This window comes from Lethenteron reissneri, chromosome 32 (assembly GCF_015708825.2).
Source record: "Lethenteron reissneri isolate LAM-NWPU_2019-01 chromosome 32, ASM1570882v1, whole genome shotgun sequence".
In the NCBI taxonomy this organism is placed as follows: domain Eukaryota; kingdom Metazoa; phylum Chordata; class Hyperoartia; order Petromyzontiformes; family Petromyzontidae; genus Lethenteron; species Lethenteron reissneri.
The window spans coordinates 982,375-1,000,823 of record NC_083810.1 but is presented as its reverse complement, the minus strand read 5'-3'; the positions used below and the strand labels follow the sequence as shown (position 1 = coordinate 1,000,823).

The 18,449-nt window shown below is 46.7% G+C and overlaps 1 protein-coding gene across 6 annotated transcripts in view; it reads right to left on the bottom strand.

The window, feature by feature from the left end:
* HERC2 (HECT and RLD domain containing E3 ubiquitin protein ligase 2) overlaps positions 1-18,449 on the bottom strand; it is a 156,604-nt gene that overhangs the window by 6,449 nt on the left and 131,706 nt on the right. For all 6 annotated transcript variants that reach the window (XM_061563689.1, XM_061563691.1, XM_061563692.1 and 3 more), the window contains exons 81-92: positions 17,642-17,803; positions 16,942-17,033; positions 15,702-15,841; positions 14,598-14,785; positions 13,419-13,610; positions 12,128-12,211; positions 11,127-11,268; positions 10,026-10,220; positions 7,421-7,533; positions 3,637-3,827; positions 3,113-3,218; positions 1,862-2,074 (exon numbers count right to left, since the gene is read on the bottom strand). In XM_061563689.1, the coding sequence (XP_061419673.1) occupies positions 1,862-2,074; positions 3,113-3,218; positions 3,637-3,827; positions 7,421-7,533; positions 10,026-10,220; positions 11,127-11,268; positions 12,128-12,211; positions 13,419-13,610; positions 14,598-14,785; positions 15,702-15,841; positions 16,942-17,033; positions 17,642-17,803 (1,818 nt within the window). The remainder of the gene's footprint in view (positions 1-1,861; positions 2,075-3,112; positions 3,219-3,636; positions 3,828-7,420; positions 7,534-10,025; positions 10,221-11,126; positions 11,269-12,127; positions 12,212-13,418; positions 13,611-14,597; positions 14,786-15,701; positions 15,842-16,941; positions 17,034-17,641; positions 17,804-18,449) is intronic.

Sequence of the window (18,449 nt, the reverse complement as noted above, 5' to 3'; positions counted from 1 at the left end):
CAGGGTTATCACGAAGGCACTGCGTTGCACAGTCTACAGCTTCACAGTCGGGGCAATGTTGCTGCGTGTAATCCCAAATGCGCAATTAGCAGGTTATTTTCCAAATTTGGCAAATTCGTACCATGACACTTGCACACAACAAACGAATTTATTAAAATTACATCACGGAATTGTTTACATCCACTGCGAAGCAGGCAATGCGAATCACTCCCAGCATTAACCAGAGCAGCCTTGCGGTTTGGAAACCACAAACTCCTGCAATGAGCGGCGAAAGCGGCTCCCCGTTGCGACGCGTCGCCATTGTCCGGATTACTTCTCTGCATAAGTGTCCTTTTTTCATCAGACTGGTGGACGAAGGCATCCCCATGATGGGTCGGTCACGGGCTTGTTTGACTACACTTCACCATGCTGGTCAGTGTGGGTTGGTGAAGGGGAGGCCTCAGACTAATTAAAGCTATTTCTCAACGCTACCGTATGTTGGACAAGGCTGGGAATAGAACTTAGTTATTCTGGGTTCACAGGACAGTGTGTAATCACCACACCACCACTTCTCCTCCATATGAATATTTTTTGTGTGCATAATTGTAAATTTCATAATACATAATTCTGTTATTTATATCTGTAATTGTACTTCAGGTTGATCAAGATTAATGGAAATGAATAGCCTCCTTATTACATTTCCCAAAACACTGTAATTTAAGTAATAGCCTCTGTGCCTATAAGTAGTAATTACCTATCACTGTAATTACCACATCCTGAAAAATATTCAAGACAAGCACTGCTTGTACAGCTGCCATTGCTGGGCATGTCAAGATCAAACAGCACAACCCAGTGCATTGTTTGGGAAATGCAAGAGGAGTCCGTGTTATATTCTACCTTTCAAATTAAATCAAATTCACACTCAAAACTTTTAATCTTAATAGGTTTACGCTTTCAGTTGTGAAATTCTATTTTAACTCGTTTTTCAAAGGAACATTCGTTACATTGAGAATGTACATGGCTAATCTTCAAAGTACAGACAGTCCCCGGGTTGCGGAAGACCCGACTTACGGAAATCCGACCTTACGGAAATGCTCCCATAAATCATGTTAAAAAAATTCAATACGCGGAATATTTTTGCATTAGTTGTGTAAGCGCAAGTAGTGTGTAAAGTGGGCAAGCTGCCTTATGCCTCACTCGAGATTCACGAGGATTAAGTAAATGGAATTCATCTTGATTTTTGGGGGGAAATTGTTCAGTTTCCGACATACGGAAAAATTCGGGTTATGGATTGTTCTCGGGAACGTAACCCTTCCGTAACCCGGGGACTGCATGTACCGCTTTTTGTTTTGCCCTGCACTTTCAGTACCACGTCTATTAGAAATGTTAATGTTCTCATTATTTTATAGGTTAACATCCATTTGACGATTTTTCTTCCTAGGTATTTAAAGGGGTAACATTGTTATTATTATAGGGAGCTGCCATGCTGTAACGTTAGGCACACTGGGCCTGCAGTCCAGAGGTCACCGGTTTGATTCCATCTTAGGGTGCAGAGCGGTTGAAACAAGTTTCTATGACGGCCTCTGTCCACCCAAAAGCATAAATAGGTTCACCATAGTCAATCGGCAGATTGCGCATCATAGTCAGATCCATATGGAAGAGTAGACCAAATACCCTCTCGAACTCCCTCTCAGTGCATTCATTACGAACATTACACCGGAAACGAAAACCGCTTCCTAAATCTCAGAACTGGTAATTGAGTCTGAAAACAGCTACCGGCTGTCGTTTAACATAATTAGTCATAGAGAGAATAAATTGAGTTGAATACTGCTGCTCTAATCAGCCCCAGTGAAACCCAAGGGCGGCTGTGAGTAGCACCGACCTGAATGACAAAGTCCCGGCCGCGGAAGTCGGCGATCGTGCGCGGCAATCGCGTGCGTCCCCATACGAAGCGCAGGAAGAGCGAGCGCTCCGTGTTGGAGAAGGCCTCCATGACCTCCCAGAACCAGACGATGAGCGGCGCACTCAGCTCTATTCCCTTGTAGACGGCCACCGACTTGAGCAGGTGCAGTGGGATGTCCGGGCTGCCACATATCTGCGGTGACACGCAAGGATAACGAGCTCCCACCTCCGCGGGCTGCGTGAAGGGAAATGCTCGCGTACGTTCTGCACTTGGCAAGAGCATGTGGCCGTGGGGAACTGGTTGGGTTTGACCAAATCCTGACCCCCCCAAATAAAAAATAAACAAGCGTGTTGCTTCTGACTGCAGCTTGGCTAATCTCGCTGCACTCTGTCACCCTCTGCCCCACTCGGAGTCCCTGGCTGGGACCTGCACAGCGTGCGTGGCATTCATTGTGCCACTCACCGTGGTCTCCAAAGTACAGCAGAATCCCTCTTAACGACTACCACTGTTCATGACTAAATCGCTTAACGACGGGACCTCCAGAGCCCAATGTGTAGTGTAAAGTAGAACCCATCTTAACGACTACCCCTGTCAACGACTAATCGCTTAACGACAGGCCTCCATAGTTCTCTTACCAACCATTCCCTTGTTAACGACCGGCTGTTGTAGTTTCAGTAGATATTAATTAATACATTGATTAACCATGTTTCTTTTAATATTATGTGTTTATAATATTGTTAGTATCTTTATGTATTAATATGTATTATTTAAATATTATTAAGTATGTTTTTTCGGTAAAAAAGGATAACTTTCGATGCTATCGGAACGAATTAAGCCTTTCACGTGTATTTCTTATACTCGCTTAATGACCAAATCACTTAACAACCAGTTTTGTGGAACTAATTACCGTCGTTAAGAGGGGTTCTACTGTACTCATTAACTACATATTAAATAGTTTTGCATCAAGCTACAAACCATACATAATACAGAGATCCCTTGCCGATAAACATCTGTCCGTTTACCAGCATTGTTTAAGAAAGCCTGACTGCTGATGAGATACTGGATGTAAAACCCATTCCAGAATTTGCTTGTGTTGAACCAAAGCTGCTGAAATTACGTACTCCTAGAAGGTTGTGTGGTCGAAGGGATGTGTAAAAATTACATTCTACAGGATTTATTTTATTTGGAGGGACAATTATATGAAGAAGGAATCTCATCTATTTTTGGTACCATGGTCTCCAACTCGTAGCCTGTGAAGAGCGACAGCAGAGGCACGGGAATCACCCTGGCCATGCCCTCGCGCACGGCCGCCACCTGCTCGTCAAACTCGTGCAGCCTGGGGACCGGGGGCAGCGCACACACACCAGCGACGCAAAGCAAACGCAGCAGCCAGAACCATGCGGTGAGTTTGACCTTCCGCCAAAATGTGGAGCGAGCAAAGTGGGTGGACCCTAAGCACTGATGTCCCTTTCAGAGCCTTGCGCCCAATGCTGCTTTCAAGTTTCAAGTTGATTTTGTTGAAAGAGGTGAGAACTCGAGAGAGACTGGGGTAGGAGTCTCATTTGCAAGGGTGACCTAGGTGACCAACATAACAAAAGCAAGAACGTAAAGTTACAATGTAGCAATAAACACATAAAATAGAAATGAGAGAAAAAACGATTCGCTTGTGATTATCCCCTGCAAATCAATTCCTGCCACCCAAGAACAGATGGTAATTCCCAGACAGGTAGCAAACCCCTAGGCATCATGGGTACCTGTAACCTATGGCGAGGCGGACGTATTCGCTGCGATTTTCCATGGTGATGTAGCTGTGTTTGGTGCTGAGCTGGATGTCCTGCCCGCTGGCACTGGGCACTGTGAAGGGCATGGCCATGGACTCGAACTCGGCTGCCGATGCCTCCATGTCCCGGATGTACATGAGCCCCGGGATGAAGTCCTTGTCGACCTGTGACGAGTGACAGCACAAGTCACCATATGCATGTGTACACAGCATGCAACGCCATACAGTCAATTATAGAGCCAGCGAGTTATTTATAAATGCAGGTCACGTACTCATCATTTTAAAACAAGAAAAATATCGAGGAAAGCCTCTACTGAATTTTGGACTACCAAGTCATTATTACCATCATCAGCCATGCTCAATAGTGATCAATCCACTGCTGGATGAAGGCCTCCCCAAGCTGCCCCTGCCACCATTCACTGTCCTGCTAAGCAACAATCCATCCAGCAACAAACTGGACTCACAATGAATGATATTTTTTGTGTGGCCCAAAAATAACATGCTTAGATAAAAGATGAGCCCTGGACACGGATAGTAACATTCCGAAGAAACTCTGCACTACATTAGCGGCGGCGCTCGTCATTGCTGCTGCCGGGAAAGAGTAAATGGGTATCCCGTGGCTCACTGCTTCCTCCTACTCTGAAAGAGAAATGAGGTCAATCCATCACTCCCATCGTTCTACCGAGAAGATCAATTAACAAGAGGAGAGACAAATGTGTGACGTCTCGTTCTGGAACCAAGGCAGCTCGATTATACGAGTTGCGCGTGACATTTCAGCTCATGTCTGCCCGCCTCTGTTGGGAGTTCGACCTGTATGCGGGTTCTTAGTTGGCAAAAACAGAATTTAACAGCTATTTACATTTAACATTGGAGCAGAGTTCCAAGCCGTCACTCAATAATCTCTTGCTTTTTAAATCCATACCGTTCCTTGGCTAATGCGATTTTAATTAGGTGTTGATTGCGTCACGTATAACATAGATCTCAATCTCGAAAAGATCCACAAACCTTTGTCCTCTAAGTTTATTGGAATGTGAGCGTTCGTCGCCACCAGCACCCAGGAAATACGGGGAACAGGGCGCTTAAACTTTAATAACGACTCGCCTGAAACTATGGCCACCCTAGTCCTACTTGGAAAACAGAACATGCATCAAAATGGTTTAAACCTAATAAAAGGATGGTGAATTGACTGACGTTAAATTACTGTGGAATGACTCGATCAAGCGTGGAACAATTTAGGTGCTTTAATGAGAAAAAGTATCCCACGGATCAATGACCTGCTGCGTCCTTGTCTTTAACAAGGGACACTGATGATGCGTAGATAATTATTTCTCGTCAATAATAATCCCCATCAATGTGAACAAAATTAGCGGGAACAAACTCAAGATTTGTATCATAATGAACAATTATCTGCAGCGCAATAAAGGTAAACTCCACACCAACCAATGTGCCCTCAGTGAGTGTGGATGTACATTGCAGCCTGATGTTTGACAATGGTTCATCCAAACATCAAATTGATTCATGAAGATGGCTTGGAGCCATACATGTGGACCTACAAGATTTAAGCTTGGGGATTCGGGTTAAGGTTAGGCGTAGTTATCATGATGGATATGGCCAAGGCTACAATTAGAACTTCGGTTCAGCCGATCACAACAACTAAGGCTACAGTTGTAATAAGCAATCGAAAAATGTACAAAGCTGCATAATTCCACATATAAACCAACTATCCGTCTGAAAGATTGGGTGAGAATGTGCTTGCAGTGGTTTATATAAGTGCTGGTGGTGCTGGCAATAAATATACCCAATACATAATATATTACACTGGTCAACAGCTGTTTTAGACTCATTTCAGGGTTCCGATTCCAAATCTGGTCTCAGATTTGCTCTATCACATCTCATTTTTAAATCCTTTATATTAAGTTCGTTTGCTTGCTTGCGTGCTTGCGTGCTTGCTTGCTTACGACCGTGCAAACCTTTCGGTCGTTTTTTAACCCACTTCCCGTGATCCAATCGAGCTGACATTTTGCACACAGACTCGTTGTGCGAGACAATTAATGTTCGTGAAAAAAATCCAAAATTTTACACTGTTTAGGGAAAATAAATTAAATATTTAATTACCAATTGTTTAATACTGCAGACAATCATCTGACCCATAGGTGGCAGCCATCTCAAGCCAGAGGACGAGAGGACTCTAGCCGCCACGCATATAAAGGATTTAGAGTGAAAAACTTTGTTTTTATGGGTTATACTTATTATGCTATCCGGCATACCCCATTTTCATTGATTTTACCCGAAATTAACTCTGTCACTTATGATTGCAAGTTGTTGCGAGTCAGTGACTGCTTTAGTGTTAAAATATAGTGCTGTATTTTTAGGATAGTGTGTTTATAATATCATTTTATGTAGATATCCACATTTATTTAATATTTTTCTTCTGCAGTTTTTATTGAAGATGCAATATTTGATATCTCAAAAACCTGATGTGATGGACAAAAACTGATGCCAGATTTGGAATCAGCACCCCAAAATTACCTTAAACCGTTGGAATACCTCATGCCTGAAAAAGTGTGTTGACCAGTGTTATTAAACATAAATAAGGTCAGGAGAGCATTATCTCCAAATTCCCTACAGATACGAGTGTGGCCCTGATTAATTTCCCAAAACTCTGCTCTCGCACTACTCTCTCTGAATAAGCGTACTGTCAGAAAACATTGTTGACTTTTATGGTGTAAAAAGTATGTCCATAGCAGAGCATCATACATGAAACACATACCCATTTCACAAGGAGATCAATATTACAAGCTTCATTCAAAACCTGCAAAGCGATACTTTGCAGCTGGCAACCTGAAGAAGCTCCTTTGTCAGAAGGCAAGTCAGGATTCCTGAACCGAGGCAAATACCAAAGGGGAGAAAGTGATGGAGCAGTGCCATAGATGGCTATGAAATGATCGAATCGAAAAACTGAAGGCATGGGCACTGTGCAGGAGTGGGAGTTGATAGGCTGGAGAATCTCTCAATGCTTGACATTGAGGGGAAGCTCCCGTGGCACTGTGGGGACTTCTCCCAGGGCCTGCCCGAGTGGGAGCACGGGGCCCCAGTGATGATGCCAAGGTCTCAGCGACGGTGCGGTGACCGGTGGAGTGAACTGGCTGTTTTAAGTCTGTCTTGTCAGTGGGTTTTATCCTGGTAATTCACCGGGTCTCTAGGCTTTGGCTCTCGTACCTCATTTTCTGCGTGCGTGGGCTTGTCTTGGTTGCAATGAATATAGTTGCGTAAAATCTGGCTCTGTTTTTATATGTTGTTATTTGGGCTGCAGGGTGGCATGGTGATAACACTTGCGCCTCAAAGCAAGAAGGCCCTGAGTTTGCTTCGTGACTTGGCTGCCATTCTGTGAACAGTGGCTCATTTTTGAGGAGGAAATCACTCTGACTTTAAATTCAAGGTTAATTGGCCTCACATTCCACAGCCCTTTGTTAGTTTTAATGAATATTTGGTGTCACCTTCCGTGCTATAATTTCAACACTAAATGAATACTGTAATTTCAACACTGTAAATTAAAGATCCTGTGTAAGGAAAATCTCAACACCAATCTGCATTATTTACGATTCTTTTGAGCCAGTGGTCTGGATAAAGGCCATAGGAGCTGTCGCGTCCCAGCCCCGCACGATCGTTTCTGTACGCGAAACGGTTTTCAGGTTTGAGTCTGCATTGCGCCCGTCGCACAAGAGAGGCCGCACGACGCTGCCTGACCGCCGTCGCACCTCGCTGAGGTCGGCGATGGTCAAGCTCATGCCAGCCAGCTGCTTCCACACCGGCTCGGCCAGACTCAGGCTCAGGGGGCTTCCGGTGCGGATGGCGATGCCCAGAAGAACCCCTGCACACGGCGGTGGCAGCAGGAGCACACGACAACATTCCACGTTTTTTTGACGTCTATTTTGTCGCAACGAGGTCAGAACTCAAAGAGAGAGAGAGAACGAGGACAAGCCTCAATGGCAAGAGGCGACCCGGGTCACCGAAACGACCAAAGCGATCATGTTAATAAAGTTAATGAATGGAGCTAATATAATTCACGGTAAACACAAGCATGGAGAATATGTTATCATGCAGTACCGAGTAAAATTCCGACTTTTTAAAAATGTTTAAATTCAAAGCGACTTGGGACGTCGTGTGCTTTATTCATCCGCATATTATTACGTTATTAAATTCTGAGTCTGTTTACTGCCGGCGCATTCTGCAAACTTGGAGACGTGAGGACAGATTAAGAGTACAGGCATCCCTCGCATAACGCATAACATGCGTTACTGAAAAACAGCATAAGTCGAATAACACTGTACGAAGGCTATTTTCCCAGACACACATCCATGTTATACGGGGGCGTGCATAACCGAAGAAAAATTAAGTATTATTAAATTGTATTATTTTAGTTCTGGATTTACTAAAATACGTATAAATTTAATCATATTAACATTACAAAAACATTTAATAGGGAGTTTAGTAACAAGCAACAATAATTAAGATTTAAAAGATTGGAACTCACAAAGATTACTTTCTAAGGAGTAACTTCAGGGCTTGAATGCTTCCATGGGCTGCTTGTAGCAGCACTCGTGATGCAAAGGCAGCAGATCTACTTTGGTCATGCCCTGACACTGGGCGCTGCCATGATGTGATGATGCCATCCGAAATATTTCCTTTTTAAAGAAAATGTATCGTTGAAATTTTTTTTTATTGAATGTTACTATTTTTTTTAGAGCGCGTAACTGTGAAATGCACAGCGTGAGTGTGAAGTGTGTATCTAAAAGATGAATCGCGTAAAAAATCTTAACCCAAAGCTTTCGTGACTGCAGGAATTCATATTCTTGGGTCTTTCGGTGAAGTCACGTAGATAGGTTTAAAGAAAATAACAAAAAATAACATACTCCGACGCTTCGATCGCAACACAAGCGGTCGTCTTCAGGAAAAGGGAGGGGGGTTTAGCTTCCAAGGTAACCTGTTTATAAGGGTTTGAAATGGGCGTAGCCCAAATGTCAGCAGCCAATGATAATGTAAGTGGTGGGTGGTTGGTTTTCCACCAATAAAAGGGCTGCCATGTGAAAATGAGTGTGTTAAAGAGAGATTAGCATGTTCATCCAAGATCACAGAGCCACAACCAAGGGGTCGGCGCGCGAAGTGACTGTGAAAGCGCAAGTTTGAAATGGGTGTAAAGCACAACATCGGAAGGTGGTAGAATGGGAACATCATAGCAAATTATGACAAACTGGTTGATAATGGTTGAAATTGTCTGTCTCTATATATGGATGTATATATATAGACACAGACACAATTTTAACCGAGAAGATGGGTACAAACTGAGCAATCATTGAAAGGACGTTATCAACCAGTTTAAGTCATAATTGGCTATGATGTTCCCATCCTACCACCTTCCGATATTAGTTGTGCTTTACGCCCATTTCAAACTTGCGCTCTCAGTCACTTCGCGCACAGACCCCTTGGTTGCGGCTCTGCGATCTCCCATTAACATGCTTATTTCTCTTTAACATGCTAATTTCACCTGGCAGCCCTTTTATTGGTAGAAAACCAACCACCCACCACTTATATTATCATTGGCTGCTGACATTTGGGCTACTCCCATTTCAAACCCTTATAAACAGTTTGCCTTGGAAGCTAACCCCTTTTCCTGAAGACGATCGCTTGTTTTGCAATCGAAACTTCGGAGTTTTTTGTTATTTTTTGTGATTGTCTTTAAACCTATCTACGCGACTTTACCGAAAGACCCAAGAATATTAATCGTGTAACTGCAAATTCGCGCGATGGGGGGGCATGTTACGAGAGGAACGCCTGTATTGCGATTGATAAATGTAAAACGATAAAAAAAAAACTTTCAAAAATGTTTTACCATGTATATCCACTGAGCTATATAGCTCATCATCAGAAGCAACCTAGCCAGAAATGATAACCCAACAAAATGGCTTATCATCTGGAAATGTATAGCAGCCAAATACTCTAAATGCATGTTTCTGAATGTGGAGAGAAAAACAGGATGACCACAGGGTCAGGATCGAACCCACAACCTCCTGAATAACAAGCAAGGTAGTTAACATCTCTCCACCATGGCAAGATGTAATTAAATCCCTGTACATCTAGGGCCATTGCTTAATTGGCAAATCCTACACCTTCATGGCAACAGGCATTTCCAGCCAAGCTGCGCTGCTGGACACAGCGACCAGCAGTAACAGGGAGGGACGGCGAGCGAGTGAGCCAGCGTGTAAGCGACTGTGCAAGCTAGCGTGTAAGCGACCGTGCAAGCCAGCGTGTAAACGACCGTGCAAGCCAGTATGCAAGCCAGCGTGCCTGCGAGCGTGTGCGTACCGAGGAAGCGCAGCATGCTCAGGTGCACGGCGGACTTGGCGGCGGGGTTGAGGAGGAAGCAGTCGCGGTTGGCTCCAGACTCATCACGCCCGTTGGGGGTGACCATGAGCAGCGGCGTGAGGCCATTCTGCAATTCCTCGCACATCTCGGCTATGGACTCGCTGTATCCACCACCACAGTCGTCCACGGACTCCCCTGTGCCAGCACACACACGCACCCATCGTGTTAGTTAAGTGCGGGACTGCCCTCACTTAAGCTTCACAATCGTGGTACGCCGGCGCACGGGAACAAGAAAGCGAGGAAGAGAGATGATGCGCCGGATTGACATGGTGCCAAACAATCTCAATTAGGGGTGGGGGGGGGGCGTCAAGCAAAGGAGGCAATGAAGCCGCTGCGGGTAGGAGAGAGATCTCATATACGCCTGTGCCGAGTCGACTTGTACAGCGCAGGGAGAGTTGTCACTTGGGGTGCCCTTCCAAAGTTTGAGATTAGACGTAATGTGCAAGTTGATCATCGCGTGTAAAGTGTTCCGAGAAACCCCATATAAAATAACGGTCATACTCAAAACATTGAGAAGAGGAACTGACCATACATCCCAAAGTCGGCTCCTGAATGAATAACCAAATAGTTTATTACAATGTGTTAGGTCTATTGAAAATGCCACTTAAGCCGTGTGAGTAGCTATGCGTTGTAATTCTCTGTGATTTCGTTTTGTCAAAGGCAGTGCGCGCTGCTGGTACTGGGGCCAAAAATGAACATTTGACGGAGACTCCAGACACGAGAGACGAGCTTGATGAGATGTCCCTCTCAGTGGGCCAACGTGACTTCTAAAACTGTAAAACTAAACTTTAAAAAATTTGACCAGGTAAGACCCACTGAGCTACGTAGCTATTTTTCAGAAGCGACCTGGCCACAAATGATAGCTCAACGAAGTAGTTTAGCACGTGGAAATGTACAGCAGCCAAATACTCTAAACGCACGTTTCTAAATGTGGAGGGAAAAACCGGAGGACCCAGAGTAAAATCCACGTGACTACAGGGAGAACGTTAACATTTCGCCACCGTGGTTCTCCACCCTGTGTAGAGCCAGGCGAAAGCTCACCCACGAACTTGACCTTCCACACGCGGTGCGGCAGGAGCAGCGAGTCCGACCCGAAGGAGCTCATCTTGGCGCACATCTGCCCAAACACGGACTTGGAGCCGTCGGGCCCGGCCAGGCCGCCCTTACTCCGCGAGCGCTTCACCTGCACACAGCAACATCCCACTTCAGCAGCGGCAGCAGCAGCAACAGCTGCAGCAGCGGCCAAACTGGGGCTACACCGATTCTACATGTTTCCTGTTTATTATGTACATGTGTAATAGAGTGCAGTGCACCCTACTGATGGGGTAATGTGACTCCACGTGCAAACACTCAAAGACACAATTGAGTTGTGAGGTGCAATGAATGAACAAGATACGGTCTTCCGATGGTGCGCTCATATTGGTCAAATAGAATCTGATCTATTTATAGACACCCCATAGAAGTGACAAGGTGACGCTGTAGAAAAAACTGCATTGTATTTCAAGGCTTTGTTCACATCTCCTAATAATCCCAAATGCACGTATTCAATTCCTTCACTCCCTCTAGTGTGTTATAAGGGAGCAATCGCTTTCACAATGTTCCATCACCTGTTGAGAACACAGGCAGAGATTTCAGTGGGAGGTATTATTATGGGACCCACCCTGTGTCGTTTGTTAGTAAACTAAAAACGCTCAAGTGCTACGCTAAAACGAGCACTGGGCAGTGGCCGGGCGAGCTGCCGATTTTGTGTTCGTGGCTTCTCGCTGGGACCGATCTCCCCCCGGCGCACGCCTGACCGCTGAGCCGGTATTTGTGTCCTGAGGCCAGGAACACGACGGTTCAGGCCGAGCCGACCCCGGCCGCGGACTCGGCGTCACGACCGGACGACTCCGAGTCCCGCCGCTCTGCCGACCGAGCAGCGTGGGAGCCACGGAGCAGCGTTGGTGACACAAGACACGTCGCTGTGGGCTGACGATGCTGAGGAGGCGCTCTCCGCGTTCGGTGTCCCGCTTCAGTGAACCGACACGGTGCACAGTATTTGCCTGGATGCGGTTGAGTTCCACCACTGGGCCATGCTGCCGGTCACGCACCATGGTGGCTTGCACCACCTTCCTGAAGGCGGTCTCCTGTGAAGCGAAAGAAAAAACAATAATCTGGTGAGCTCCTCTCTCAACGGTAAAAAAACACCCCAGCACACTCGTCAATAGCACCGTGGCCCTAAAAGTATGTCATTTTATATTTTAAAGAAGCCATTTTACATATTTGATATATCACACCATCATACAACGACGACGATACAAGTCTTCGAGTACCTTGTCTAAACGAATGCCCATCAGGTACCACATTAAACGCTACAGGATATAAAAAATATAAGCATCGTTCTGGAAAATAAAAGTAACAAAATGACTGAGCAGATACAATTCATCTCCTTCAAATATCTCTTGCTCCACATCAACAATACACGTGTTTTTAACACATCCCATCAGCCCAACGGCCATTTGGAATCGCATAGTTTCAGCGGAATTGACGGCTATACATTTCCACATGATGAGCCACTTGGTTGAGCTTTCATCTGAAAGAGAGCTGCGTAGCATCGTGGGCCTTACCTGCTAAAATAAAAATAGTCTTTGTTAGTTTAGTTTAATACAAGCAAACCTTGGACCGTTTCGACATTCAGTGTCTCATCGGGAGAGGCATGTCCAGTTACTTTGGTGGAGCATTACAGTTTATGTATTTAACCTCTACGACCTGCCTAGGAGCGCCATGGTGGCGAGATGTTAACTAGCTCACCTGGTATACAGAAGGTCGTGGGTTTGATTCCAAATCTGACATCTGCTATATTTAGAGTTTGCATGTTATCTCTCCCTGTGGTGGCATCGATTTTTATCCGGGTCCTCTGGTTGGTTTTTCCCTCCACATTAGAAACATGCCTTTAGAGTATTTGGCTGCTATACATTTCCATATGGTAAGCCACTTCGTTGAGCTATCATTTGTGATGGCCAGGTCGCTTCTGAAGAAGAGCTACATAAGGTCAATGAGCATTTCCTGGTAAAATAAAAAATAGCTTAATAGTTTTAGGCTTGCAGAACACCTTTCCCCTAATGAAGCTCCATGTCAACCGATTGCGTACGAGGCACGTAAAACAGCTTGAAGGACAACAGCCTGGGGTCATGGGGCAGATACCCCGCGGAGCGCCACGTGCGTGCGTGCGTGCGTGCAGGAGTGAGTGAGAGTGCGTGAGTGAGTGCATGCGCGAGTGCGTGTACGCATGCATGCGCAAGTGAGTGAGTCCGTATGCAAGTGAGTGAGTGAATGAGTGAGTGAGGAGGTCACCTTTCCCGACGATATGAGGATTCCCCTGAGCATGTCGAGCCCTACGAGGGGACCCAGCTCGCCCAGCTGCCCCTCCAGGTCGAACATGGAGATGCACGGGCAGAAGAGGTCAGAGAAGTGGTGCAGCAGAACGAGGCGGTTCCTCAGGGCCACCATGGCCAGCTCCTGCAGGTGGTTGTACTCCATCGGCACCTGGAGGAGGGAGGCACCGTTGAAATCAATGGAATCTACTTAGACCAGGGGTCAGCAACCGGCGGCTCCGGAGCTGCACATGCGGCTGTTTAAGGACTGCCTCGTGACGCTATTCATATTCACGTGGATTGCGGCTCTTGAAATAAAGTTTTTTACTCAATCCCAAAAAAATGCTCTTATTGTTGTTTTGGTTGCCAACCCTTGATTTAGACAGATATCACACAGTGCATGGATGAAGGAGGCTGTGAAGATGGTGCGAGGCAGAGACAGGAGGGAGAGATATTATTCAGCCCCAGTGTCTCGACAAGGTGGAAGGGAACTCTAGACTAGTGCCCACATGCAGGCTGGTGCTGAGTCACCTTGTACCGCACAGGGACAGCTGCCACTGGGGTACCCCCCTCCCAATATTTGTGACGATATTCGATGTAAAGCTTCTTTGCATTAAAGCACAATATGTGTCACGTTGCCAAGAGGCAAACCCCATTTGGAAAGGGAAAAAAAACACTCACCAATTCTAACGGCTCGCAAATTCCAATAGCACGAATCTCATTGGTGAGCTATCACAGGGGGAGCCGACATAAGGGGCCCCCAATCGGATTTCAAGGTGGAGAAGATTTCAATCGGATTTGTCGTCAGGGAAAACTTAAATGTAAATGAGGAGTCGGTTGCGAACCGTTAGGGGAAATGAATGGGATTGGTGGAGAGTCACAGAGAGATCAGGAAAAACATGGGGAAGAGAATAAAAGGAGGGGTAGAAAGGGGTTCGGGCCACCTGAGCGGAGCTGCTCGCTCATGTGCGTGATGCAACAAAGATGAAGTTCAAGACTCACCCAGCTGCCGGCTGAAACTCCTTTACAAATACCCAGATTTATTATCACGATCGCTATTCGTTTAATCAGGTGAGAACTCAAGAGGCAAGGGTCGGTAGGCTCATTGGCACAAGTGACCTGGGTGACCTGGGTGAACTCGTGGGCTCTTGGCCCTCACCTGCATGGGCAGCTTGCCGGCGTGCACGGGCTTGCTCGTCGACCAGGCCAGGCTGTGGGCCGAGCCACACGCCACGCGGTTGATCTTCTTCCCCTGCAGGGCGGCAACGAGCCGCGGCCGCTGGATGGCATTGGTGGTGCTGTCCCCGAGCTGCCCCTCGTCGTTGTCGCCCCATGTGTAAACGTCGCCTGCGGAAAGACAGCGCACCCGTCCAGAAGTGCCCCTCCCCCCCTCGCACATTCCCCAGGGCTCTCGTCGCACCGTCACAATTTACATTGCGACGTGAGGGATGGATTTCGGAACTCCGTCAGTTCTGTAGAGCATCACATCAGGGAAGAGCCCTGGAAGATGATACCGTAGTCCATACTGGAGTCTCTCTGAGCCAATCATCAGCCATGATCAATCAACTGCTGTATGAAAGCCTCCCCAAACCACTGCCATTCTTTCAGGGTCCCACAATATAACATTGGCCAATTGAAAATTATTAATATAATTGAAAGTGTATTTTTTATTCATTTTCCCCATTGAGCCGAGCGATATATACTCAATCACACACACACACACATTTCTCTGTATCCTCATCTGCTCTGCAACCACAAACCCAACCCTTAAAAGTTTAATCATAATTTACAATATTCTGTCATCGACTATTTGATGAAGGCCTCTGCACACCATGTTGGTTACAGAGGGTTTTTATGACCACACTTCATCAAACCGGTCGGTGCGGGTGGTTGAGGGGAAGGGCCAGGACCACGCCAGATATCGCTCGCCACCGATACCGGCTGTGCTCGGGAACCGACATCACATGCGTTGCTGCATCGGTCACAACAGATCACATTCAAAAGTATTCAGATTTAGAGTAAACGTCTAAATATCAAAAGGTAATATCACACCCAACTAAGATCCCGGTTTTGGCCAAGATGACACCGTGATCTTGATTTGGAATATCACAAAAGTTGGAGTCCTGCACCGCTGCCTTCTTTTTCATCAAGTGATCCTCATCAGCTGAGAGCATCGACTTGTTGTACAAGAGAAGCTGCGCTAATTATTGTGAGTGCGCTAATTATTGTGAGCTCTCAACGGCGCGCGAACGGCGCTCCTCACCGTCTTCTGTGCAGCAGATGCAGTGGAGGGAGCCGGTGGCGATGGCGATGACCTTCTTGCCCTGGAGCGCCTGCACCTGGCGGGGGCGGCGCACGTGGTCGTCCGAGCCGTGGCCCAGCCGGTGGTAGTCACCCTTGCCCCTGCGCGCAGGCACCGGGCGGACACCGTCACCACAGCGGGGGTAGAGACCGAGGTGGAGAACTCGGCCGAACCCATAGCCTCCGGTGCTGCTCTACCTCTGTGGCACCGCAATGGAAATCTCAGCTCCGCTACCTTTCCTTGTCCAGCAGTATGGCAGCCGAGAAACGGAGTCCGGATACTGCAGCTTGTATCGATGTGCGATGAAGAACAACACTGCATTTGGTAAGCAAGTGATGTTCCCGCTGCTTTTTTTGTTCTGAAGTCGCAAAAAGCTCAGAGGCATGATGGTGAAACACAGCAGTCGTTGAAAGAAAAATATGGTTCTTGGTTGAAAAAAAAATCAGGCCTTTACTTGGTCAGAGAGTTCGAGGAGGACGGATTTTTAGATGTGATTAGCACGTTTGGCTAGGTACGGTGCCAAATAAGTTAAAGTTGAACCAAGTTCAGATCTAACCGATCGGTCACACTTTGCTCATGCATATGTCGCCGTCTCAATTAACTCGCTGACCTTTGTAGACGGTTACCTCTGCGTGGTGGCACGGGCGAATTATTTTTCTGTCGATGTACCCAGGGTTTCCTGAGCTATGGGGGCCCGAGTCACGGGAGGTGAAAACGCTCTTGAGGGCGAGCTTTGAGAAAGTGGAGCGCGCACGCTTGCAGTTGTTCACTCCATGCGCGTCAGCTCACACTGGTGCGAGAAATGCCCATGTTTTGAACGCGTCACTCGCCGATTGTCCCCTGGATTTGCGAGGTATTTGCCTGCACGATGATTTTTGTTTGTTGTTCACGATGACCCTGGTGTATTTTTACGTCTCACATTCCCTCCCGTCCACTTCTTTCATTCATAATTTTTGTACAACCTTCAACGATAAATCGATTTTTTTTTTCTGTTTAAATTTTTATCTTCAGTTTCAGAGTTGACAACATGAGAAATGGAAAGCATCATACACTCATGAGCGCTTCAAGAGACTCTGACTTGGTTCACTATTCTAATTTTGAGAAATGTTTGTGTCTCCGGGCAGAGGCAACAAAATATTTGTTTTTATACGAGAGGCATCGTACTCTGTGTACCGACCGTCAGGCAAGCAAGTGTGCTCACCACGTGAAGACGGCGCCAGACTTGGTGAGCGCGACAGAGAACTGGGAGCCACACTCCACCTTCACCACGCCCAGGCCCGCGAGGGACTCGATCTGAGATGCGCCACCAGCGCACACCACACGTGGAATTAGCGCACACGGCAACAGCAATGGCTCACTAAATACATGGCACAAACACTTAATTTGAAGGAAATATGTAAAAGGTATTGTCTGATGGTAAAATGAATGCCCTTGCCCCACGTGGCTTACTGCTCAATAATAAATGCCTCAGCCAACTCTAATTTACTGTTAATCAATCAATAAATCGATCCAAGATTTGTAATGTGCGGCCATATTCAGCAAAAAGCCGAGACAGAAAATGAACAAAATAAACAATGATAACAAATAAAATACAACTAAACGTAAGCAGCAAAAGAGAAGAGAAATGTTTTGAGTCTGGTTTTGAGAGGTCCGGTTGTCACGACTGAGCGGGCTTCAGTCGGCAAAGTCTGCTCCAGACAGATGAGAAGCTCCGCTCTGCTGCCCTAATCCAATAAAATTTCACATTGAGCAGCAGCCGGTCGGTCCATAGCAGATGAGCATAGATTTAGTGATGGTATGGGTGGGTGGGTGGTTGAGATAAGTTGATCAACCGGTTGTGTGTCAGTGAGATGACAGTGTTCCCAAGGTTCTGTGAGTTCCTCTCAAGTGCACGAGAGTACCTTCTGCGGGACCTTGCAGCCATCGCTGCCGCCACGGCCCAGCTTCCCGTAGTCCCCGTCGCCCCATGACCACACGCCGTCGTCGTCCGTGAGGCACAGCGTCTGCGCGTCGCCGCTGCCGCACGCCACGTCAATGACACGGCAACCCTTGAGGGTCTCCACCTGCGGCGCAACCGCAGGGAAGGGAGGAGGAAGGAGATTAAGAAGGTTAACAGCGCAGGCCAGCGGAAACAAACTATGAAAGCTGATTAAGAGTTAACATACTCTTTGGTTCTTTCGGTAAAGTCACGTAGGTATAAAATATAATAAATCACGACGTATCGGGCGCAACACATGCGTCCGTCATCAGGTGGGAAAGCATAGTCTGCTGCTGAAGCTGACTGTTTTTTGGTAACCCCTGCTATGTACATTTTACAAACAAAATGAGGGTACCCCGATGGGTTCTCCCTTATCGTCAGTGGTAGTGAATGTTTTCATGGAGAAATTTGAGACAGATGCCATCCAGACATCCACCCTACGTCCTTCCTCGTAATCTGGCCACATGGCCTGCCAGCACTGAACCAATGTCTCAACCACATCAATTCCATACACCCATCTAACAAATTCACCATGGAAGTGGAAAAGGATGGGAAGCTACCTTTCCTGGATGTTTTGATCGAGAAGAGACCTGATGGCTCGTTGGGACATTCGGTCTACAGGAAGGCCACCCACACGGATGCCTATCTAAAGCCTGAGTCCCACCACCATCCAGCCCAGAAGAATTCCCTCATCAAAACACTACACCATAGGGCCCGTTGCATCTCCGACC